Source organism: Adiantum capillus-veneris, unplaced genomic scaffold, assembly GCF_014529385.1.
Source record: "Adiantum capillus-veneris isolate H3 unplaced genomic scaffold, ASM1452938v2 Hic_scaffold_461, whole genome shotgun sequence".
Classification (NCBI taxonomy): Eukaryota; Viridiplantae; Streptophyta; class Polypodiopsida; order Polypodiales; family Pteridaceae; genus Adiantum; species Adiantum capillus-veneris.
In genome coordinates this window covers 137052-162788 of record NW_028221547.1, presented here as the reverse complement: position 1 = coordinate 162788, position 25737 = coordinate 137052, and the positions used below count along the sequence as shown (strand labels likewise).

The following is a 25737-nucleotide window of genomic DNA, read 5'->3' as shown; positions in this document are numbered from 1 at the left end:
CTTAAAGGGAGGCGCTAGCGTCTTTTTATTAACTGTACGTGAGTTGATAAAGTCAATTCGTTCGGGTAAGCTAACTGTGCGAGGGGGAAGTGTGGGGTTGGTAGCGATTAAATAATCAAAGGCTTGTACTAGCTGTATTTGCATTTTCTCTGGCAGGTGCTTTTGTCGTTAGCACTTTTTTGTTTCTTAATCAAGCGTGTTTGTTTTGTCCGGGCATCCTAGTAAAACGCGGAACACCTGATCCCATTCCGACCTCGATATGTGAAAAGCGTTTTCCGCTATATGTACTGAGAATTGTCGGGAGACATAGTTGACAGCCCGGACCCACTAAAGATGCGAAGAGGAGAAGAGAAAGGAACGCCATAACGGATAGCAAAAGCTAGGCAATTCTTCGAATTAACTGCAGTAATTCGACCACCAAAGCGATGACGTGGCTGCAGTCATTCTAAACAATTGCTAGCGGCGGATGCTGCAGTCATCTGACCTTTCCTTGCTATCCGAGTGGATGCTTCCACTGGGCGGGGACTGGACCAATGTGATCTCGCCTTGACGTTGGCGGTCCGGCTTATGGAGAAGAGACCAAGGCCTTCTTTGACCAAGAGTCACACCTTTATGAAAATATTGCATCGGCACTTGTACCCTAACGTTGACCTTAAATTAGAGATGAGAAAAATGTATAGTCTAATCTCAATCGAGAGATAGAGCGGCTTGGAAAGGCCGTGCGACTTGAGGAGCATAAGGCAATGGTTATGGCAGCCGCCAAACTCAAGACCAACGTTGTACTTACCGGCACTTTCCTTTCGGGAGCCTAAGGTCCCTCTCTTCCGCCGGGCAGGGTAAGTGCCTGCAGCGCCCACTTTTGCCGGGGGAAGTGCCTAACGGCACTAACTCTTTCTCAACATTCCATTCTTTTCAAATCGAAAAGAGAAAACTGTTTGAAAAGAAATGGCTGGCTGAAATGAGATTCCGCAGAATGCAAAATTGCTTGCGTTAGGGCAAACGTCACTCCGCTGGAGAGAGAGGGCCCTAAAAAAGCGCGCTTCTTTGGTTATCCCTTTCAAATCGCGCGCCCTGTCTCCTTTACAAGCAAGTGTCCGGGGAGACCCGATTGCCAAGGCTACTGTCATTTCAGCTTAGCGGGAGGCTCCTACCCCACCATGCGTTCCTTTGGGGAGGGTGTGAAGCTAACAAAACAATGCAAGAGGTGGCAGCATAGAACCCGCTAGGAGTGGCAAGACTACTGATCAACGCAAGTGAACTGTGCGACAACGCTTCGTAGAAACCATAAAGCTGCTGTATCATTACGGGCCAGCAGGCACTCTGTTGGCGAAGAATGAACCAGAATGTGATTTGGGACACGATGGGCCTCTGCGTGCCCCGATCGGCAAATGATCACCGGAGTATAGCACAGGATCGCTTTTCCTTGTAATAAAGTCAACATGTCGACAAGGTAAACCCAATGGGCTCCCCTCAGGAGGTCTGGTCGTAAGATCAGATACCGTCCAGTGGGCAGAAGACGATATGAAAAGCCACCAGCTTGCTTTACTGGGTAGGGTAAAATAGGCAGCGGAGGTAGATAGAGACATATCTATTCAATGAATCGCCGACCTGACCTTTTGAGTTGGGGGCCCGGTGCTAACTCGTATCATGAATGACGAAGCGCGCGCGAAAAGACCATTTATACGCACTTCGTGCCTTAAATGAATAACTGCGAGCAGTAACGCCACAAAGGTTATGCAAGGGTCGCTGGGCTTCCCCCGCTAGGGTTCCCCTGGCTGAGCCAGCTGCCCTTTCTTCTGGTTTCATGCATACTGGAAACCAAGGAAACTGAGTTGCGCTTTGCTTCTAGCTTCTCTCTAAACGCTCCGAGCGGTTCCTGAAACGCAGGAACCAAAAGCTGCCGGGGCCTAGACTTCCCATTCGTCATTTGAGCCGTATGCAAGGAAACTTGCACGTGCGGTTCAAAGAGGGGGGAAAGCTCTTCCGTTCCGGGCTTACCTATCTGAATAACCAAGATCGGATATAGCTGGTTTTCCGCGAAATCTATTGAAGTAGAGCGTATAACGTTTATGGCTTGAGGTAGAGCACTCAATGGGCTAGGGTAGCCCAAAGCTTGACCGACCCCAAGGAAACTCCGAATACAGGCCATGGGTTTGTACAGACAGACTTCGGGTGCTAAGATCCAAAGTCGAAAGGGAAACAGCCCAGATCGTACGCTAAGGTCCTTAAGCAATCACTTAGTGGAAAAGGAAGTGATCAAGCGATGACAACCAGGGGGTGGGCTTGGAAGCAGCCATCTTTCAAAGAAAGCGTAATAGCTCACTGGTCTAGCTTCATGGCACTGAAAATGTCTCGGGGCTCAAGTGACTCACCGAAGCGACGAGACCTTGAAAGAAGCTTTTTCAAGTGTCAGTAGCGGAACGTTCTGTCAATCAAGGAAAGTTGTTGGTGACAACACCTGGAGGTACCAGAAGTGAGAATGCTGACATGAGTAACGAGAAATCATGTGAAAAACATGATCGCCTGCCAGTTCCAGGGTTTCTGCGTTCAGTCAATCTACGCAGAGTGAATCGGTCCCTAAGGAACCCCGAAAGGGCAACGTCCGATGGGTACACGAAAGCGACGAAGTTGCTTTAACTACTGAACCATGCGTGTTTGTTAAACTCGTGAATTGGATGATTGGGCAGGGGGCTACAAAGTCACTCCGGCTGCAGGGTTGAAACTCCCGGGAAAAAACTTCGTGGAATTGGGAGGGCGATTCAACATTTAAAATGCAAAACCAACCGTACCCCAAACTGACACGGGTGAACAAGTAGAATATACTAAGGCGCTTGAGAGAACCATGTTGAAGGAACTCGGCAAAATGGCCCCGTAACTTCGGAAGAAGGGGTGCTCTCCTATTGAAGGATTGGGAAAGCGGCACATATTGGGGGTAGCGACTGTTTATTAAAAACACAGGACTCCGCTAAGTGGTAACACGATGTATAGAGTCTGACACCTGCCCGGTGCCGGAAGGTAAAAAGGAGAAGTGTTATAAGCTTTGAATGGAAGCCCCGGTAAACGGCGGCAGTAACTCTAACTGTCCTAAGGTAGCGAAATTCCCCGACAAAGGGGTGGTTTGACAGAGATGTTCGACAACATAATCGGGCAATATGCTGGGACATCCGCCCGAATTTCAGTATCCAATACTCATACAGAACAGGATAAAATCAAAAAAATCTGGCTGTCGACAGCGCGAAGCGCTTTCAACCAACCTACGGCCTATCCACGGCTGAATGGAAAATGTAGTTGGTGGCGCGGACCATCAGCAGGATAGCAAGTTGGAAATACATCGTCTTTCGAGCCCGCGGCTGACCATTTTCGTAGCCTCGCGCCGTGCGCCCGCGAACGTAGTTCCAAGATCTAAACTCGATCCCCAACGACCACACGCCAGACATCCTTCGAGATGATGATATAGTCCGAACTTATAGGCGACTATAAGGCCATAGGCGAGGATGGCATGGAACTGAATACCATCCATTGCCGTTTGATTAACTTTATTGTGTCGCATAAGTAGCGACCTGCATGAATGGTGTACACAGTAAGTTACGCCAGCCTTCTAAGTAATTATTAGGTTTTAGGCCACATTACATGCGGGAACACTTTAAAGATCTAAGTGCACTTGTCTTCAAGGACTTAGATATGACACAATGGACGATCCGCAGGATTGGGGAATGGAAAAGCATGCACTTGCTCCAGAACATCCAGACTGGATAGCAGAGGTCCAATCCCCAGAGACTTTACATGAAGCGCCCAGGCTTACCGCTATGGCTTATTCTATTGGAACTGAGAAAAAGGCCTGGGTAAAGAGAAAGCCCAAGCTAAACCAAAAAGTTTAGCAAGACTTACAGGTAACGACTGCCCCGCTGTCTCCAACATGGACTCAGTGAAATTGAATTCTCCGTGAAGATGCGGAGTACTAACGGCTAGACGGTAAGACCCCGTGCACCTTTACTATACTTTTGCAGTGACATCCTTGATTTAATGTGTAGGATAGATGGGAGGTGATGGCAATGTCGCCACCAATCTTGAAATACCACTCTCTCGTCGTTGGATGCCTAACCGCCGCTGCTGTCAGAAGCGGGATATTGCAAGGTGGGTAGTTTATCTGGGGCGGATGCCTCCCAAAGAGTAACGGAGGTGTGCGAAGGTAGGCTCAAGCTAATATTATAACAGCTTATGAGCGTAATGGTAGAAGCCTGCCTGACTGTAAGACTTACTAGTCGGACAGAGACGAAGGTCGGCCATAGTGATCCGGGAGTCCCGTGTGGAAGGGCTCTCGCTCAACGGATCAAAGGTACGCCGGGGATAACAGGCTGATGACTCCCAAGAGCTCTTATCGACGGAGTCGTTTGGCACCTCGATGTCGACTCATCACATCCTGGGGTTGAATAAGGTCCCAAGGGTTCGGTTGTTCGCCGATGAAAGTGGTACGTGAGTTGGGTTTAGAACGTCGTGAGACAGTTCGGTTCCTATCTACCGTTGGTTTTAGAGAACTGCGAGAAGCTTGCCCTAGTACGAGAGGACTGGGTTAGGTCAACCTATGGTGTTCCGGTTGTTGTGCCAGTAACAGCGCCGGGTAGCTAAGTTGGTAGGGAAGAACCGCTGAAAGCATCTAAGCGGGAAATCCTTCTCTAGACAAGTTCTTCTACCGGGTGAAAGAACATCACTTTGATAGGCGAGAGGTAAAAGCGCCGCAAGGACAATGGGCTTCCTCGTACTAATCTCTTTTCAAGATTCCACTAACGATGTTGTATGGTTACCCCAGGTGGGGCAAGGGATGGCACGAAAGCGCGTACGACACACACCTTAGCATGAGCACGTATAGCCGGGTAAAAAAACGATCTAAAGAGATGGGTAGCTAAAGTAGTAACGAGTTGAAATCCTATACGGGTCGTAGTTATCAAGTATTTTGCTTGCGTAAGTCAGGAATGATATAATACGTAACGTGACGTATAGGATACGATATAGGCTTTGTTTTAAAGTGTTGTTATTAAACTAGATGAGAAGCCACGCTGCAAAATAACTCCTTTTCGCCATGCATAGACCAAGCCGACGATTAAGACAAATAGAAAAACAATTACTTCAACGAAAGCTAAAATAAGCCCAATTCCCGCTATAGCCCTAGAAAAATACGGTTTCGACTTTCGTGAAGAATTAAGAAAAGATGTAAACTCTTCGATCCTTGAGATACTCTTCGACAAGAAAACTTTTTCGTTTCTAAAACAGCAAGCAAACTGACCCTTATGAATGCCAGCGCTTGAGCTTTGGGTTTGGGCAGTCGAAATGTCTAGCCCATCAAAGGAATATGTACTCACATAGGGAAGGGACCCTGATATGTAGGCTTCCTATGTCTCGGGTGCTTTAGAGGGCCCGGCGTATATGCCAGTGTGGCAAGCCACCATGTCTACCTTGCTCAGGGAGAGTTCCTCTAAGAGGATTAAACGGTCAATTGCCGCCCTTAGAACCCCCTCAAGGTCGCGCCTTAGATTGGCTATGGTAGCAGCCCCCCGCCTGTTCTTCGGCTACAGCCTAAAGCGGGTAACCCACCGATTCTGTATAGGTGGTAGCGAACAGGTGCCGTACTGAGCTCTTTTGGTTAAAGTAGGTGCTTTCCCTTGGCCAGAAGAGCCTATAGAGCATGTAGCATGCATTAACTGCCGCTGTGCACTCGTCGTTGAGTCGCTTGACCAGGCCCCGGCAGCGACTCGGGGTGGCGGTTAGCCGGGTTTTCCCTAGCTTAAGGTGCCGTGCCAAGGGGTAAGGCGTCCCGGCCAATGTAGTGCTGGGCTCCAGGCAACAGGGAAGTTTTCATTACAATTTGAATTTCCTAGCCTAGTTATAAATTTAATGTGCTAATCTGTATACGAATGGAGACGATCGGACTTGAACCAATAACTTCATGCTTGCAAAACATGCGTTCTACCGATTAAACTACGCCCCCGCCCTCGTTTCATGTGCAACACGTATCATATAGGCAAACAAAACTTTTCTTTTAAAGCAAAGAATTTGTGTGGCTAGCGCCATGTAGTCCTTATTCCACTGATGCTCAGGCGGAAGAACCGAAGCTCTAAAAAAAGGTCGGCACGCGTAAATCGACTAACTGCTTCTCTCCGGACGAATCCAAAAAAACAAATTAAACGACTATTCTTTCGAAAGCTCTTTTAAGACGCTACGAATAGATAGGCATGGTCAAATGCTAAAAGGGTAATCCGTGATAGATAGATAGAAAAGGACGCGGTAAAGGGAGGAATCCTTGGGCCTGACCTAATCTCGTAGTCATAGTGCTATCGTTGGCTTCTGCATTTAAACGATTAATTTCACAACCCAGCATTCACGCATGCCAGGAAGGCATTGGCTAGATGCCCTTGCCAGCACCTGAGGTCAAATGGCATTTCATCTTAACATGATCCGGCCCCATAGCTTGTTAAGAGTCTATGTGCTTACTGAACCTGGGATGCTACGTAGCGGTTGCCAAGGCGGGACTTCAAGTTGCAACGAATTATCATGATTCGTTTACGTCGTAGAATCAATCGACATTCTTCTAGCAATTTCTTTGTTTTCAACGTTTATGGCATTTCTTTATGCACGGTTGACATAGCGAAGACAGCAGCTCTTGCCAAGGCAGTAGCTCTATGTCAATAAGGGCTAGCAACAGAGCCTCCTCCTCGCGTGTCCAAATCCCTAGCAAAAGGAGTAGGTAGCTGGGGGGAACCCACATACATCCATTGCATTCTAAGCTAGGGTCCCTTGTCATGTACCGTCATGCCACAGTGGGTTTACTTAAAAAAAACTGGGGATGGAGTCGAACCATCATTCTAGGACTGTAAGTCCAACGCATTACCATTATGTTACCTAGTTGGGGGGACCAAAGCAAAGGCCACCCCGAAGTAACCGTTATTTATCTAGACTTATCTTCAGGGTTGTTTATTGATTTCCTTAAAATACGAAGAATATCGAAAAGGCCATCATCAAAGCAAACAGGGCAATAGCTTTTGTTAAGGCAAAGCCTGGAGACCGAATAATTGTTTGGCTAATGATAGATTTCACGCCACAGGGCTTGTCAAAGGACTAAATACGTTTCCAATACCTACTGCTGCTCCTTTTCTCATTCTCGGGTTCATCCTTGCCATTCTCTTTTTCGGGAAGCAGGAAGGGGCAAAGCCAGGAAATTCCCCCCAGTGCTTCCTATTCTCCGGGGTCATTATCGCCCGACCCAGTATCCTGACCGTTCCCTTCATTTCCGGAAGGAGTGTCTTCCTCCGGTTTTGGTCCCCTACAGAAACACAAAACCCGGTTCCACCAAGAACGTTTAGGCACTTGTGATTGTGCAAGGTGATCCAGCTTGGAAAGCAGCTCCTCTTCTTGTTGTCAAGAAAAGGGGCTCTGGCTCTTTGCCTCGCTAGTCTCGGGAGCCTCGCTAGTACCCTCCTCCTTCCTGTTCTTCGATGACGAAGGGCTTCCCTCAACTTCGCTTGACGGCCCTGAGCTCAATTCGTGTCCGGCCTTGTCTCCTTCTGGAGTGGAGTTGTCATCCTTGATTTCACGAGTATCCCCTCCAAACTCCTCTTCCCATAACGGCGCCCCCGAAGATGATGGAGGAGGAGGAAACGATAAATTCTCTGTCGGCGTCGAGCCTTGTTCGGCGGGCTGCTGGCTTGTTTCCGCTTCCGGCCTGTCTTCTGAACTGTCGGAATTGGAAGAATAGAAGTAACAAGTTAAAAAATTGCCCCCGCTTATTCCTTCCAAATTCGTACATTGAAATGGCGACCACTAAGAAAACACATTCGATATGAACTCCCGAGTCACTCTAGAGTGACACCGTACGGGTAACTCTTAACGAACAAACGAAAAGGGATTTTTCTTTTTGGTAGTTCACTGGAAACCCCCCGACGGCTAATCATCGAAAGAGTTAGACTTTTTGAAGTTTCGAATAGGTTATTTTTCATCATTTTTTGTTGATGATCTCTTAGTTAGTTACTGGCAAAGCCAATAACCGTAAGCGGAATGGCCACGGCAAGGCGGATCATCTTACATTCCGGAAAAGGGTTGCCCCAATAATCTCCAGTCACCATACCAGTGCTCAACTTAATGACAGAGTAGTAGATGATCCTTCCGATCCAGTTTGGCTCATGACCGGGCTTGAACCGGTGCCGTTTCACAGACTCTCTCCTTTAAGTTACATGAGCTGCGAAAAACTAAACTACTGCCAAGCGAGGAAAGCAAAGCTCTTTTGAGATAGAATGTGGGCAGATTGATTCTTATTTGTAGGCAACTATGGCTCCTCGAAGCGAAGAACTGTACGAACTATAACGTAGGCTACCGCTCTACCCTTCGAAACTCAACCAACTAAACTCTCGGTGTCTACGGCGTTAGAGTGAACTTCGTGCCCAAACGAGCACGCAGACACGGGGATTTCAAAATACCTTGATCAAATAGGGTGTCGTTTGCTTAATTTCCTCGTCCGAGCAATGAAACAACTCTCTATATTACGTAATTAATGGGAGGCAGGGAAACGTAATTAATTGTCCGTCCGAGCGGCAGGGAAAAGGTATTTTGAAATCCCTGCAACCAAGCAAGCACTGCCTGCGGCACTGCTTTAGTAGCAAGAAAGGCGGTCGACTGGTAAGCCTATCTGTCCATACGGTGGTCTACTTACTCGATTCTGCAGCTACCGCGGCTCTAGCCGGGGCCAATTATGCCACTTTTTGCAAGGTGGAATGAAGTCTAATCATGAACCGTGATAGATTTCTATGACTGCTCGACCGAACTACGAATTAGTGAGGGATAGCTATACCGAAATACGTAATAGCTACTCGCTTATTCGGTCATGCAAAAGGGAAGGGCCAGTATGAAAAAATTGAAGCCCGTAGACGTTAGTCAACACTTTGCCCTTCAACCACCGAAGATACGTATTTTATAACTGTTTGTCCAGTCAATGAACGTAGAGGCTTTGCTTTGTATTCTCGAAGCTGCTGCTTAGCGCTGATTGCTTCGTATCCCTGAACTGAAGAAGCTGCAACTGTTTGGCGTTGTCTATGGCTATGATTGCATCGCGGCGGTTCATGCACGGCACGGAGACCCTTCTCACAGTTGTCCTGACGTTAACTAACCGGGGCTAGGGAACTGAACTGTTGGTAGTGTAGTGTTTGTTAAATGTAAAGACGTATCCTTTAGCAGTAAAGGCCTGACACTGCCGCTGGGTGATCTAAGCGAGTCGCCCGTCTCGCCTCAACGTACCAAGCATTGCTAGACAATAAGGTGATGGACCAGGGCTTATACGACTTTACTTTAATAGTGAACTATTAAAGGCCATTAAAATTAACGATTTAACCCTTAAACAAAGAATCTATTATGGTTAATAATTAAACCCTATTTACCCTTAGAAAACAAGTTGTTATTAACAAGTTGCACTAGCTCTTCCTTTGCTTTAGTAGCACCTTTGTTCCTACGACATAAAGCTAGCCCCTGTAATGGCAAGCGAAGGGATTTCCGGGGAAAGCCCGAGCGATTAAGCGCTATATCTTTTATTAGTACAATGCATTTACATTCAACGTAATGGTAGGATTAACGAAAATGCCTTTAAGAGTCTAAAGAGCCACGGTCAAAGGCAAGTGAAGAGAAAGCCCAATTAAAGATGCAAGCGTAGCAAAGGGTTTTTCGTGGGGAGGGAAAGCCCGAGCGGAGCAGCCAATTAAAGAACAATGATTGCATTCCTAAATGGTTAAAGACAGAGAGCTTCACCCGTTTAGGTAACCTAGCTATTACGTTGATTTGTTTCATCCTTAGTTGTTTGAGTTCTTTTCCAGAATACCATGTAGAATGTTATTTTAACACTCTACCCTAGTTTTTTTATGAACCCGGTGGTTCGCGTGGTAATGGATGGTGCTTAATATTCCTTTTTCCTTTCTTTTTCTTTGCTTACAGCTTGCTTTCTTTTTCTTTCTTTGTTTTTCTTTGTTTGTAGTCTCGTTGATTTTAAACGCTTTACAAAAGAAAATCCTATTCTATTTATTAAGCCTCGTGCTATGTACGAACCAGTTAAGTTATGAAGCGACCTAAAGCAGAGCAAGTGGTTTCACGCAAGAAAAAGTTATGAATACCCAGCCATGTTACTGTTGATAAACAATCTTTGAGATAAACTCGGTGCCGTGCCCCTTTCGCTTACTTGTGCGATTCCCCTGGCCTGGATTTTACTCGACGCATCGGCCTTCGACGCTTCTATTATCATTAAGATGTATATGGGGGCAGGGGGCAGACCCCCGAAGAGATTCAATGAGACCACTCGAATACATAGACAACGTGCCATTTCATAAGTAACTAGGAAAAGCGGGGCCACTAGCTTAGTTCCTTTTTGCCTTCAGGTTTTCTTTGACTTTTATAAGAACTGCGAATCTTTGGATAAGCAATTCTTGTTTATCAAGCGCTTCTTCTCGGATGTATTCCTGTATAAGGGCATCTATCCAAAAATCTAAGTGCGAAAAAAAGAAGCCATAACTATCGGTTGGTGGCTTTTGAAATTTCATCTTTCAAACTTTTTTTGTTTTTTGTATCCAAGATTGCGGTTTTTCATCTCTTGTATCCATAACCTTTTTCTTTTCGCTTCGCTTTTGGCCTCAAGGCTTCCCTTCCGAGAAGACAAGACGGCTTATCCCCTCCCTAACGCCGATACAATCAAAATGGTGGACCGAGAAAAGATTCGTGAACTATTACTGCTTGCTGCCAACGACACATCTTTACTTTATGACATTTAGCCTCTTTCATTGACAGTGTGATGAAATGGGGCCGTGTCTTGGATAAAGTCTAAACTCTGTAGAAAAAAGGCTATAGGCACGCACGTATGAGCAATAGCTCTCTTGTGTTTTGTTTGCCCACATGATACGTGTTGCACATGAAACGAGGACGGGGGCGTAGTTCAATCGGTAGAACGCATGTTTTGCAAGCATGAAGTTATCGGTTCAAGTCCGATCGTCTCCATTCGTATACAGATTAGCATATTAAATAGAAATCCAAAAGAAAAAAGAGAAAAAACGCTCTCTTTTTCGTGCTCTAGCTACCATCAAACAGTCCTCCTCGGATAACTCGTCCAATCCGAGAATAGCTATAATATCTTGAAGTTCTTTGTAACGCTGCAAAGTCTGCTTAACCCTTTATGCCGTCTTGTAATGCTTCTCACCCACAATCCAAGGCTGCAGCATAGTTGACGTCGAATCCAACGGATCCACGGCCGAATAGATACCTTTTGCTGCTAAGCCTCTTGAAAGCGCAGTTGTAGCATCTAAATGTGCAAACGTCGTAGCGGGGGCTGGGTCAGTCAGATCATCCGCAGGTACGTAAACAGCTTGAATGGAAGTTATTGATCCTTCCTTGGTGGAAGTAATTCCTTTCCTTTCCTTCCCTTTCCTTTCCTGCAGTAATCCCATTTCCGTACCAAGGGTAGGTTGATAACCTACGGCGGAAGGCCAATAAAAAAGGGTACTCAACAACGCATTAGCGTGCGGAACCAAAGCAGCCCTTCACTCAAACTGACTCATGCGAATGCGGGATGAAGACAAGTGAAACCAAGACCCTAAGGAAACGCACGTTGGAAGAACCAACGAGCCGTCCTAGCCGCGCCTTATCGAGGCGCATGTTTACTATATTCTTAGTACGGCCATCGAGCTGTGAACAAGATATGCAAAAGGCAAGTGAGAATGAAAGGAAAGCCTTGAATCTATGTAAAGCTTACAATCATAACGAAAATGCAGCTAACCAAGAAACACCTAGTCCTATTTTACCACACCACTTGAGCTTAATGAAGAAAGAAACCCGCTGCGCTGATTGAAATCGTTTAAACACACGACGACGTTAGATAAGAACATAATTAATCTCTTGTATATATACAAAAAAGCACCTCTTTGGCTAACTAGCTAAGTGACGCCTTTTTGTTTAGTCCCTGCGAAAGGAAAGAGAGAGCACCTCTTTAGCTGAATAACTAGCTAAGTGACGCCTTTTTGTTTAGTCCCTGCGGTTGGCTTACTTTATCGACTGTGTAGTAACCTTTCTCTTTTTTTCAAGCGTAAGCTTGTATTGAGCTTCAACAACTTTACAGGGCCATTTCCTGCATCCCTTGCCAACTCCAGTAGCTTGTATTGAGCTTTAACAACTTTACAGGGCCATTTCCTGCATCCCTTGCCAACTCCAGTAGCTTAGAGGTCCTTGACCTTAGTGCAAAGCAAATGTGTTCACAGGAAAGGGAGTATTCCTGCGTTTTTCAAGCATCTGCATGAAGATCTATGCACAGAGTATGGCTTGGGTTCAGTGCTTACCATGAGAAGAGTTCACCCCTTAAGGCTAAGCAAAATTCTAAACTTCCAGAGCAGAGATGCAACCTTAGCGTTTCTATGCAGACATTGCACCATACTACATCCCATACCTTCATAGATAGCTTGTCCTTGCACCACTTGCGCCAATTAGGAGCTCTGATTGCAATAATAGTGGCTTACGTGTTGGCATTTGTCTTTATCATTACGGGTATGGTTGGGTGTTTCCATCATTTGACTAAAAAACAGCAGCATATAATATAAAGGAGCTGGTGCATGATTCAGTAGCTCCAGAAGAAACCAAGATGGAAATAAGTGCAGTAACAGCTTTAAAGCATGGTTCTTTTTCCTTTGAGCATTTGTTGAAAGCATTGAATCTTGGCAGTCGTGTGAAGAATCTTCTTATCACATGTGCTGCTGCGTTATTTGAAGAAAAGATGGAGGTTGCAGAGCTAGCAATGCAAGATCTTCATAAATCGGCGTCTGTGTTTAGAGATCCTTTAGAAAGACTTGCTGCATACATGTCTGAAGGGCTCGTAGTAAGGCTTCATGCTTTTAGGTCCACTATATACGGGTAAAAAGAGACTAAAGGGTTGGGTTCCCTTTCTGCTGGGGAAATCGAGGGCCATAACATAAATGCAGGAGACTGAGATGCTATGCTATCTAAAGCATGAAAAGGAGACCGCTTAACGTGAAGGACTGGGATTGGGTTACTTTTATAGCTGCTGTAGCGCTACTATAGCTTGTTGTTTTTGCTGCTTTTCTAAAAAGAGAGAAAGCAAACGAAAGCAAAAATAGAATTGCTTGCTTGCGTTAATAAAACAAAAAAGCGTTGATAAGGTAAAGGTAGCGGCTACCGTTACAGTTATCAAAGTAGACTTATGTGTCGTTTGGTTTGCCATTTTGAAGGGATGGCAAATGGGGTGACCACTGCACTTTTTCCTTTGATTGTCTATTTTTGCTGTTCATTGTTACGGAACAGAGGCAACGACACAGTTACATTCTTACCAAGGTAAGATCGGCGGGAAGAGTGCTCAGGTAACGGCCTGGCCATCATATCATAGGGAAAGAGCGTCTTGTAATTTTCGATTCTGTACTGTACTTCAGCATAATCATCAAGGAAAAGTGTAGGAGGAAATGGGATTCGAACCCATGATACAATGTATTGTATGTTGATTTAGCAAACCAATGCCTTAAGCCGCTCAGCCATACCTCCGGGAAGGGAAGGGATCGGACCTTCCCCCAGCGTTAGTTTGTATTTTCAAGTTCTGTTTTGTACTCATTTATATTAAACCATTTAAGTTAAGAAACTTATGAAGGCTAATAATTTCTCGTAAGTGTGAAACAGCGGTATGATGTGTACCAAAAGGTCGTTAGTAACAGCTACGGTGAATTCTGGACGAACCTGTGGAAGTACAGTCGCAATAATCTGATCTAAATCCTGATCGGGAATAGCAATTCCCATGTCTATTACTGTACGGTGTGTAATGTTAATGAATTTTAAGAAACAATTCGAACTTTGCTCTTCCAAAGTTTTAGATACTATTAAGTATTGTGCTTTAGCAAATACATCCAAGTTAGGGCGAATACTGCTAAATATTGACCCTAATAACGAGTTCAACTGTTCGGGATACAGTTGTTGGATGAAATCATAAGTATCTTCAGGCCTTAATAGCCGCCCTTGTTGAAAGGTCTCAATGACGGTTTTGAGCTCTTCGCAATGATCGAATGCATATCTCCAAGGAGATTCTGCATGAAGTCGATTGATCACTGGACGATACAAATCGACTACACCGAGATCGACATTCCCGACTGGCAAAGGCATCAACAAAACCACGGGGGGATCTCTCGAAACGGTTGTGGTTTCCTTGATAGCTGAAAGTTCTCCGAAAGTATGAAAAGCTGGAGGACTGTAGACCATCCATTCAAATATGGTTGAATTCTATTCACCAGCCCGAGGACTTGGAGCACACCTGTTCCCATCGCTCAAAGTTTTAAAAACTACTATAAAAAAACAAGGGATCCCCAATACGAAAACATAAAAGCCGAAACTACTTAAAGCATTCCATCCAACGTAAGCATCTGGATAATCAGGGATGCGACATGGCATACCCGAAGGACCTAGGAAATGCATGAGAGAGAAAGTCGGATTCGCTCCAAAGAAAGTAATCCAAAGATAAATTTAACCCAAAGTCTCTAGGTATTAAAGACCAGGCATTTTACCTATCCAATAATAGAACCCTACAAATAAGGCAAAAACAGCTCCCATAAAAGATGCATAATAAAAATATGCAACCACGTAGTAAGTATCGTATAAAGCAACGTCTATCCCGGAATTAGCCAAAACTATACCAGTAAGTCCTCCTATAGTAAACAGAGAAATAAACCCTACTGCAAATGACATGAGTGTTTTGTATTATATCGAGCCTCCCCACATGATAACAATCCGACTAGGAACCTTGATTCCAGTAAGCACGGCGATAGTCATGATGGCCGCCGTAAAGTAGGCACGTGTATCCACGTCTAAGCCTACAGTAAACGTATAATAAGCCCAAGCAGTAAATCCGAGAACTCCAATACTAATCATGGCATACACCATGCCTAAATAACCAAAAACAGGTTTTCTGAAGAAAGTAGAAACAATGTAGCTAATGATACCAAATCCTGATAGAATGGGGATATGAACCTCTAGATAACCAGGGAGCCAAGGAGGATGCTAGTATGAGATAGGGTCCCCTCCTCCAGCAGGGTCAAAAAAAGTGATATTAGAGTTTCAATCGGTTGATGACATGGTAGTTGCACCTGCCGGCACGAGAAGGAATGGTAAAAGTAGGAATGCTGTCACTAAAACAAACCAAACAAATAAAAGTAATCTATACATGGTCATTCCAGGCCCACGCGTGTTAAGGATAATGGTTATAAAATTAATGAAGCCTAAAATAGAGAAAACACCTAATAGGTAGGGACTGAAAATGGCTAAATCAACAGCTCCTCCAGAATAACTGGTTATACTACTCAAAGGGGGATAGCACATGTGTTAAATAGCCTCAGCAGCGTTATGTTCACTCAATACTATACGCCATATGTTTCCGTATGGATTAGACTGTACCTTTATCCATCACCCTGTCACAAAGCTTTTCCCTTGCTCTGGAGAATCCAATCTCTCAGTTCAAACTTTTCCCAATTATTCTTATAGCAGATGGCTTAGCTAGCATCCTTCGATTTAATACACTTCCATGATCTTATGCGCATCGACAAACCCTACATCAAGCATCTTCCTGACGTAACGTAGTAAACCATGGATCGTACTTGCTTTAGGCAATAAGGATACTTAAGCCGTACTTGCGTCTTAGAGCATGATGCCAAAACAGCTATCTTTATCTGTCATACCTACGAGCCATCCGCGGAGTGATAGATATTCCGCATTGAGTCTCTGATGGGAGGGCAAATCCCCCCAAGCAGGTTGTCCTTTCGTGGTAAAGATTTATACAGTAGTTTGGATTTTCAAGGTCTGCGGCCCGGCTTGGCTTCTTTCTTTGTAGCGAGGACGTTCCCGCATCGAGCGGAATTACTGTTCCCCACGTCTCCACAGGGCACGGCCTTTTTTTTTAACCGTCCACCCAGTGCCACTGCCCACCTCTACTAGAGCTAAGCTTAATAGAAGCAACAACGAAGGTGGCGACAACCGAAATAAGATATTATTTAATCATGGAAATGCCATGTCGGGTGCACCTGTAAGAATCAGAACAAACCGGTTACCAAATCCACCTATCATCGCCAGCGTAACCGGAAGGGATGTCATTAAAAAAGCGTAAGCAATTATTAACACATTATAAGGTTAATGATTTCCACTAAGAATTTAGTGGCCAGGTTATGTTGATTCCATACAGATTGATACCAAAAGGCATGTGCCCATTACTCCAGCCGTAGCACCAAAGATTAAGTATAGAGTCCCTATATCTTTGTGGTTCGTGAAAAAGAGCCATCTTTACACTAAAAAGTTTATACGTTTTCTGTAAATGACTGCTAGAATGATCAAGGCCAAGGCGATCATGTAAATTACAGTAAAGTTTAAGAATTCGAAAGGTGAAGCAAGGTTGACTATCTCTGCTGTCTCTGCAGCCTGCGGCGGCACCGCGGATGTACTTGACGGCGCCGTCTCTTTAACCCAGTGTGATAAAGTAAGTTCGGTTTCAAATGGGCGAATTTCTGCTGGCGGTAGGTTAATGGGGGGAACCTCATTAATTGGGCCAGGGGTTGGAGCCTGCGGGGAGTTTGTTGGGGGCTTTTTAAAATTAAAACAACAACCTAAATTCATTGTTACTTTAAAACTTTGTTTTGCGGTTATTAATACTAATATTCATGGCTGTTCTTTGTGTTTTATGATTAAACAACGGCGAAAACAAAAATGCCAACACCCTCCGTCAACACTACTCCTGTACTTCCGTCTACACTTTCCGTAGAGTTCTATGGGTCGATAGGACCCTACGTAAACCACCGCGAAATCATATATTATAATGCAAAAAAAAGAGGGAAAACAAAAAAAAACAAATAAAATCACTATCACTAAAAAGTGAAAGAAAGCTAGGATGGTGAAAACCAGTGAAAGGGCATGAAAGGTAATTGAGCTCTCCGGTGCTATCGCTTCTGCGGCTGTCTTACGAACCAATCGGATAGATTGGTTATCCACCTCAACTCAAAAAACCCGTACATCTTAAATATGCCAATTATGCTACTTTTTTGTGAGTTAGGATAAGGTTAAATCTTTAACCGTTCCATTCCAAGGATTAGTTAAAACGTTGATTTTGCTTACCTTTTCTTACAAGCGTCATTTTGTAATTAATAATAATTATTAAAAAACAAAAAAAAAGACCGGTTCGTAAAAAAGAGCCATCTTTACACCTTCCAGTTTGTATGTCTAAAGGAAATGACTGTGAAAATGACAATAACCAAAACTATTATCACAACAGAAATGTAAGTAAACAATAATTCAAAGAAAAAAAAGAATGGGAGGGAAGCAATTTGAAATCCTCCATTACCTGCGACAGCAACGGGGACGGGTTGATCGGCAACAATCTTGCTTGCGACCTGTAAATTAGCGTTATAACAACGATAACAGCAACGGCCTATTATGGCTTCGACTCTTTTTATTGTCATTTTTCTTCTTAAGGCTTTGAGCATGGTTGTTTGGCTTAGTTTTTGTATGTTTTGTTTTGTTTATTACAAACATGGGTTACATAGAATAGAATGCAGGGTAGTTTGGGAACCACATCTATAGTATAAAAAACTTATCTTTTGTCTTGACCCAGATCTACTGGTCTGGGGCTAAGGCCCTAAATTGGTTAAGAAACTCTACCAAATGTTTTGGTTATCCAACGACACCCAACGTAAATGGTAGGGTAGGTAGGCTTTTGTTGTCTTTGCCTACAGCTTGCTTTTTTTGCTAGCTAACCGCTTTACTTAGGCATGAGCTTTTTTGCGTGCTAGCATAACTATGCTATAGAAACACCCTTATAAAAATGCGCTAAAAAAAAGGAAAAACTTCATTTGTAAGAGACAAGACGCGTCATCTCCTGGGTAGGTAAGATAACAGCCTTTTTAGTTAGGTGCTGCGTTAGCTCTTGCCTAAAAGATCTTAAAAAGGTGCTTATTCTACCATGTCTCAGTTGGTTGGGATATATGGTTTCAGCTCTGGGCATTAGTGCTTATTGATCTATCCTATTCCACCTTATAACACACGCCTATTTTAAAGCTTTGTTGTTTGTTTTGTTTTTAAGTTTCTTTTTTTAATAAAATGTATTTTTAAACAATTATAAGGTTTAAAAACACTTAAATTGGGGTTAAAAGTATAGTTAGAGTAATACGTTTTAGTAAGATGCAAGGAATAGCTATGGTTAGAGTAATACGTTTTAGTAAGATGCAGGGAATAGCTATAGATTTGTGTTGGAGGGTAAATGGGCCGTAAATCAATACGATCGTAATAGTAATTGCAGCGTTTAAACTGCATAATATAAGAAGCTTTTGGGATAAAAGAAGAGTAAATCATGGTTAATAGTAATTATTTTATAAGTTTCCACTGTTTATTCTCTAGTAGAAAGAGCAACAAGCCATTTATTCTCTAGCTGAATGAGATATCTGGCAATTTATTCTCTAACCGAATGAGATATCTGGCAATTTATTCTCTAACCGAATGAGATATCAGGCAATAAAGTCTCTAGCCGAATGAGATATCAGGCAATAAAGTCTCTAGCCGAATGAGATACGACCATGTTTCACATTTAAATTAAGTAGCCGTAAAAAGTTAAATTAAGAGTGATGTGGTTGTCAAGCTAGAAAATCTCTAGCCGAATGAGATGTCATGCCACAGAAAGCCCAGGCAGAAAGGGTGAAGCCGTCAAAACATGAAAATGTTTTATTCCCATTAAGAGGAACATAAGTGCTATAGTGCTTTTAAACGAAGAACTTGAAGCAAAACTCCATTGCCTTGCGTCTTCTCGAGCCAAAAACAATCCAACCTCCTGATGTGATGAAACAGCTGCTTTTGCTTCTTTTTCAGGAATAGAAGAGAAAGAGAAGGAAAGAAAGGCAAAAAACAAAGGCAAGATGGTAGAGGAGATCCAGAATTGGCCTAAAGCCGAACCCCAGAGGGGAAGCAATACTGTCCGGTCCTTACAGACGGTGTTGGCATAGAGCAGTTAAGTTAAAGCTTTAGTTCCTAGGTGCATAAGTATATAAATAAACGTATGAGTTATTATACTTGCATAACCTCCGGGTCTGCAACAAATACTCCAATCATAATAGATATAATTTGGCTTATAGAGGGATAAGCTAGCATACGTTTCATGTTTGCTTATTTGAGTAACGGCAATTTTGTTTTTTAATATTATGTTAGAAGTGGCCAATAATCCTACTACCATATGCCACTTGTTAGGGAAATGTAGGAAAATTAAGCCAAAGAATCACTTAAGGAGCTGCTACTTTAGAAGTAACAAAAAAAAAAGCAACGACTGGTGTAGGAGAGTCAGAGTCGAAAAGGAGATTTTCGATCTTTCCGCTCATTTAGAACCGTGCATGAAATTAAAACTTTACACGGTGTTTTAGTTATTTTCTCCGGATGCAAGACTCGAACTTGCGACCCATGGATTAACAGTCCACTGCTCTACCGACTGAGCTAATCCGAAACAAGAATGGGGACCCCGCTACGTAGTTATTATAAAACATTACTAAGCCATTGTTGAAATTTTGGCTATTGTATTGGCAAAATTGTTGTTTCAGTATTAATGGTTGACATGAAGCAAATGAGGCTAAGGAATCTTGGCGATAGTTACCTAGATAACATTCATTTATGTATACTACTATAATGCCATCGTGATATGCTCAAGCCAGAGTTGTTCTTTTTTGTTTAATTACTACATAGAAATCTATTTCATTGCTAATTAATAGCAATAATAATGCAATAACATTTGGGTGCATAGCTCAGTTGGTAGAGCATTGGGCTTTTAATCTAATGGTCGCAGGTTCAAGTCCTGCTACACCCAGACTTGAGACTTATAGTAATGTAATGATTATGTTTGTTTGTGTGCAAAAAAGATCACTCCGCTTCGGCCTGGTTGTGTTAAAGGGGCCATCTATAGTGGCTAGGTTGTGCAGTTAAATTGCCCCTTGCATCCACTTGTAGCCTTAACATCATCCATTTGAAAGCGCGCTTGCTAAACTGCCGCCGACCGGAGGGGAAAGCTGGCTTGCTTGCTTTCCTTAGTGATAGATAGAGAAATCATTGGGCCTGACCTCGTAGTCGTAGTGCTATTGTTGGTTCCCCTTCTGCGCCATACCGAGCCAATCACAACGCGTTGTAATGGTATAGTGGAATAATCTTTAAAATGCAAGGCAAAATCATAAACTTTGAAAAACGACAGAAAAGAAGAAAAAACACCCAATCCTTGGGCTGTGCTTGAGGGTTCGAAAAGGAAGTATTTCCCTCTGGAACTGGCGTATCGTAAACTGGAGGGACTTTTTGTAAAGGGAACTGCACTAGTTTTTATGCCATCATACTTGTCTTTACCTGGTTCTTTAGATTTAAGCAAGTCACCTATTCTTAGTTGTGCGGGCATCCGGGTTTTTAATTGCAGTTTTATATGAAATTCACTTTTTATGCCCAAACTATACCATTCTTTCTCTAAGGCGTGACCCTTCGAGCTTGAATGGACCCAATTGGCCTCTAGATCCTTATTGATTCAATCTACGACCCTTTCTTTTTTTGATTTGGGATTATTGTCTTTATTTCATAGTAAAGACTTAAATTATAAGTTTATGGTTAAACTTTTCACGCAAGCGAAGCAAAATGAACTTTAAAGCGAATAGATTAAATAAAGGATGGCGTTGTCGAAAGGTAAGACAAAGATTCTTGCCGTTCTTTTTTGACAATTTCTTTTCGCTACTTCGAAATTAACCGAAAGGGCAAAGCCCTTCTCTACCTGGCTACAATGACTCGCTTTTCCCTGAGTGCATTGCTGGCTTGTTCAAAGGTAAGCTAGAGCAGAGCGATCTTGAAGGCCCACAGTCCTTGCCTATTAGCGTAATATGGGTAAGGTTACCGGATCATTGATTGTCTAGCCTTTGCATCGTTTCATTTCGTAGCCAAAGCGGCCTAGGATTATTGATTGCAGGGCCTGGCGCGAATGGGCAAAAAAGCGGGCTCTATCCGCGAGTCGGCGCTCACTAACGAGGCCTTGTGCTCAACAGGGCCACTGGGCTGTGGGGCAAGGGACGACCCAACCAAGCGTAAGGTTACGGACCGAAGTAAACTTGTTAGCCGGCTCCCGTTGTGCCTGGCCCTGTACTACACATCCTTTTCGTTTCTGCATACATTGTCACCTATCCTGTTCGCGGCTTCGATGAACCGCAGATTCAATCCACAGCAGCCATTCCATCTACGCAGAGTTTCAAGCCCGTAGACGTTAGCCAACGCTCATTTTTCGGATCAAAAAGGCTGAATCTCGGCTTAATCACCACCTTTCGGGATTCTTTGAAGTGAGTTCAAAGGCTTGGATAGGCCATTTGGTTTATGTAGCTATTCCCGAAGCGAAGGGCGGACATGTTAGATGGAACGACTTATTAACTACCGCTTCGCATCCCCAGGGATTAGGACCGTTTTTTTCGGGTCAGTGGAGCGTTTATGCACAAAATCCCGACTCCAACACTCATTTGTTCAATAGCACTGTGCGGGGTGGAAACAGCTATTCTAACTTTTTTAAGTTAGCATTTGCAGACTCAAAGTTTGTGGTTAACTGATATTGCTTATCACTACTTGGCAATAGCCGTTGTGTTTGTAATTGCTGGCCAGTAGTACAGGACTAACAAAGGTATTGGATATAGCATGAAGGAAATTTTAGATGCTTCTATTTCCCCAGGAGGCAGGTTGGGACGTGGACACAAGGGACTTTACGATACGATGAAGAATTCCCTTCACTTTCAATTGGGACTCGCTTTAGCTGTTTTGAAGGTCATCACTTCCCTCGTCGCGCAATATATGTATTTCCTACCCGCTTATGCTTTCATAGCACAGGATTTTACAACCCAAGCCGCGCGCGCTATATACACATCACTAATACATTGCCGGGTTTATTATGGCAAAAGCTAAAACGGAGCCATCTGTTTTTTCAGAGATTACGATTTTAAGCAAAATAGAGATAATGTCTTAGCAAGAATGCTAGAGCACAAAGAAGCAATAATATCTTACTTAAGTTAGGCTAGCTTCTTTTTGGGGTTTCATACGTTAGGTCTTTCTGTTTACAACGACGTCATATTGGCCTTTTCTTTAGGACTCCGGAAAAACAGATTCTAATTGAACCTGTATTTGCTCAGTGGATCCAATTGGCTCATAGTAAAGCTTCGTATGGTTTTGACGTGCTTTTATCTTCTAAGATAGTCCGGCAAGTAATGTAATGCCAGTCGGAGCTTGTGGTTACCTGGTTGGTTAGATGCTGTTAACAGCAACAGCAATTCATTATTTTTAACGATTGGTCTTGGGGATTTTTTAGTGAACTATGCCATTGCTTCAGGCTTATACACAACTACGTTAATTTTGATAAAAGGACGGATAAAAAAGAATTTGATTACAGCTTTCCGTTACTGTGTCTTTAAAATTCCTCGTATTCTAGGCACTCTCTATAACCCTTCCCTACTACGATTGCACAATACGATAACTTTTAGGATTGTTAGGTGCCTGCCTTTCAAGAGCTGCAGCAACCTAGTTGCAATTGATGCGGTGAGCTCGACTAGTGCTTTTCTAACGCTATTGCCGGCCCTACTGTTAATGCGCGAGATAATTACTTTGGGGTTCATTGAGCTGGAAATCCCCACCGACATATGCAGTGCAACGAGTCAATTTAATCGAAGCAGAGCTTCACTCAGTTTAAGAGCAGCTCCCTTCAGTCCAAAGCAAGGCTTAATAAATGCATTGCAAATGGGCGGTTTTATTCAATTTAATCGAAGCAGAGCTTCCTTCAATCTAATAGCAGCTCCCTTCGGTCCAAAGTAAGGCTTTAAGTCTCCTTTGGGGTCCTATAAAGCAGTATACTATTACCCCTACTATGCAGTATTTACTACTTAGGGCTATTCAAGGATTGTCAACATGGGAGGCTAAGGCAGGGTGTCCCATCCCACGTAGAGCCATGTATCACACTGGTAAGATTAGTATCGTCTATTATCGGATTAAGACCCTCCATAATGGCAGGGTAATGTAAGAAAGCCTCTTTATCTTTGGCAGCCTGTAGAGATTTTTCTATATATTCCATGCTTTCATTTGCCTGCAAGCCACATAATACAAATGCAGAGCCAGTGGCTTAGTTAATCTCACTAGAATTGCACTTAGTGATGAGTCATCAATAATGTGGCCATTGTCTGCAGTGGTGTGTACATTGCACGGTCTACTGCTGGTCTGTAAGTTGGTGACAGGGCCGCTGTACGCCTGGCCCAGGCTTAAAGCATTTATGCTTGCTGATACCACATTTAAAAGGGATAGCATCTGACACATAAGCAAAATTGAGGCTTTGGCTTTTTAACAGAAAATCGATTTAATGGCAAAGACTTTCAAGGCTCGATAGAACAGGCTGCTATAAGACTGGAAGCCCAACCTACTTAACTCAGGGGTTAGAGTATCGTTTTCATACGGCGAGAGTCATTGGTTCAAATCCAATAGTAGGTAACACTTCTTAGATACCGCGATTACTAGACTAAATCGGTATTAAATCGGTACCTAATATAATAAGAGAAGTTTCACTGTATACAAGACATGTTGCACGCATAGCACCGTAATATGTACGTAGAATATAGGATTTTTGCGTGCGCTAGATCGAAAAGGGCTAAACGGTGGTTGAAGCTTATAATTTGGCTTTAGCTTTGTTGTTGTTGTTTCTAATGTAGCTGTTGTTGTATAGGGTGTCTTAACAGTATCCCTGTCATCGTAAAGTTCTATTTGCTACAAAACGAATCACTCTCTTCTTCTTGGGGAGTGTTCACCTGGTCCAGCAAGCGCATGCCATGGATGGGCATAGTGATTAGTTTTCCTCTAAGCGATCTTAGGCGATGACCTTGTCATAGCCGATAGTAGGGTCGCTTAGCCATATGCTTAAGCGTCTAGCATTGGCTCGGCGAAGTATCTTATGTTTTGGAAGAGATCGTTTGAGTTTGCCTTGCAGTGGGGTGGGGTGTGTGCCGCTAAAGTGTCTAACAGCTCTCGACTCCAGCTCATTACATGTTCACTTTACCTTTTTTTTGAACCGCCACCTATAATGCATGAAACTACTCTTAGCCTCTGCCGCCGCCACAGAAGCATCCTTTGATCTGCTTAGCGAGTGCCTTCACAAATCGACAAAGGCGGCATTTGTTGTTGTTGTTATTTCCATTTCCACCAGCCGGCGATCTGCTCGGCGACTCAAGGATAGGAGGAAGGGGGGCCATTTTAGAGATGAGAAAGAAAAGAAATACTATAATTATAAAGAATAGGAATACTAATTTTAGAACGGCCACCGGCTCAAAGGATATGAAAAAGTGCGGGAGGCCGGGACAACTGAAGAAAGGCAAAAAAAGAGCAGTGTTACTTAATTCTGTTTTCTTCTCTTCCAAAACATCTCCTTCAGTCGAAATCCCTCCTTCTAAAAAAACCATGCTTGGTTAAATCAGTGTAGACTGATGTTTCGTTTCATTAAAAAAGCTGTTAAATTCGTCACTGACTAGAAAGCGAAAACGACTCGCTGTCTTGTCTTATTCTCAGAGACAGGAATGCTCCCAAATGGCTAACGGTGCTTTCAACTCAAGTTCCATTTCTTAACACAACAAAGCTTATACCGTTTGTTCGTATAAAAAGGCATAATGCTCCACTATCCCATTGAAAAAAGATTCCGCAATCATTTACGTACTCAGACGCAAACTAAGTAATAGTAATTCATGTTATTCCTTAGACTCGAACCACAGAGCTTCTTAGGAACTAAGGAAATGCTATAAATCTGTTTAAATAGCTTCGCTTCTTGCCCTAAAAGTCGCTTTGAAAATGTCATTTAGGTATTTTTAACTAAAGGAAACAAAACCCACTAAACGAACAACTACTAATATTTCCTCACTATATATTAATATTCGTTCTGAACTCGGAACGCTCAAAATTAAAGTAGCAAATAAAATTAATTCGTGCGTAAATTGTACTTTTATTTTGTTGCTTCCTTTTGTTTGTTCCCGACATTCATGGCAGTTTCTTAGCAAGCAAAAGGGAGTGAAAAGAAAAGTTAGGTTAAAAGGTAGTGTGCGCTTGCTGGTCCTGAAAAAGGTCTTGTCTTGTCTTATTAGTTTGCTTTTTGAAACTAGTAATATCGATAGAGCTTTTGGATGGTAGTTTGGTGTTTAAGGCTAATTCGCCATAAATTCGTAGGTTACATTTACTTGCTTAACACTCTATTTTGATTTTGCCTGTCCAAATGGTACATCAGCTCTTACGACACCTTCTCCATCTAATCTACCAAGACGACCGGAAATGTTTCAAAGAAGGTCGGCATACGGCGGGCGGGTGTACAAACAGTTTATGTCTTTCCTTATCCTTGAAAACAGCATAGCTTAATTGGCCAATAGCTATGCCATCTCCGTTGTCCATTGCACTTGCTCTAAACAACCCACCCTTTGTTATTCTACAAAGACAAACGCTAACGGTTTAATTAAACCCCCCAAACTTTATTGCTCTACGCTACGGGTGTGAACAGTCAATTTGCACTCTGTCGCTCCACGAGTATGAACATCCAATCCGCGATATTCTTATTAAATTATTCCACTCTTGCTACTGCCATCGCCGTCTAACGTTTGTAGCATTTTGTTTTTATGCATTGCGTCACCAATTTGTTTACAAATTACG

At 43.3% G+C, this 25737-nt stretch overlaps 1 protein-coding gene, 1 long non-coding RNA gene and 2 other non-coding genes across 4 annotated transcripts; 3 read left to right on the top strand and 1 right to left on the bottom strand.

Annotated features, from left to right (window-relative positions):
* Positions 1-2144: 2144 nt before the first annotated feature.
* On the top strand, positions 2145-5348 carry LOC147416794 (uncharacterized). The gene is made up of 2 exons (XR_015187488.1): positions 2145-3573; positions 3891-5348. It is a non-coding gene; the product is annotated as an uncharacterized LOC147416794 (long non-coding RNA).
* Positions 5349-10943: 5595 nt separating this feature from the next.
* On the top strand, positions 10944-11016 carry TRNAA-UGC (transfer RNA alanine (anticodon UGC)). Its single transcript has one exon. It is a non-coding gene; the product is annotated as a tRNA-Ala (tRNA).
* A 2540-nt stretch (positions 11017-13556) lies between these two features.
* Positions 13557-14512, bottom strand: LOC147416792 (uncharacterized). Its single transcript, XM_086508049.1, has one exon. It carries the CDS (start codon positions 14260-14262, stop codon positions 13639-13641), a length of 624 nt encoding a protein of 207 aa, XP_086364175.1. The 5' UTR covers positions 14263-14512; the 3' UTR covers positions 13557-13638.
* A 5294-nt stretch (positions 14513-19806) lies between these two features.
* On the top strand, positions 19807-19879 carry TRNAK-UUU (transfer RNA lysine (anticodon UUU)). The gene has a single exon. It is a non-coding gene; the product is annotated as a tRNA-Lys (tRNA).
* Positions 19880-25737: the final 5858 nt, after the last annotated feature.

What these genes read in the sequence shown, in the direction of transcription:
- LOC147416792 (XM_086508049.1), bottom strand. Translation starts at nt 14,262, where the DNA reads ATGGTCTACAGTCCTCCAGCTTTTCATACTTTCGGAGAACTTTCAGCT.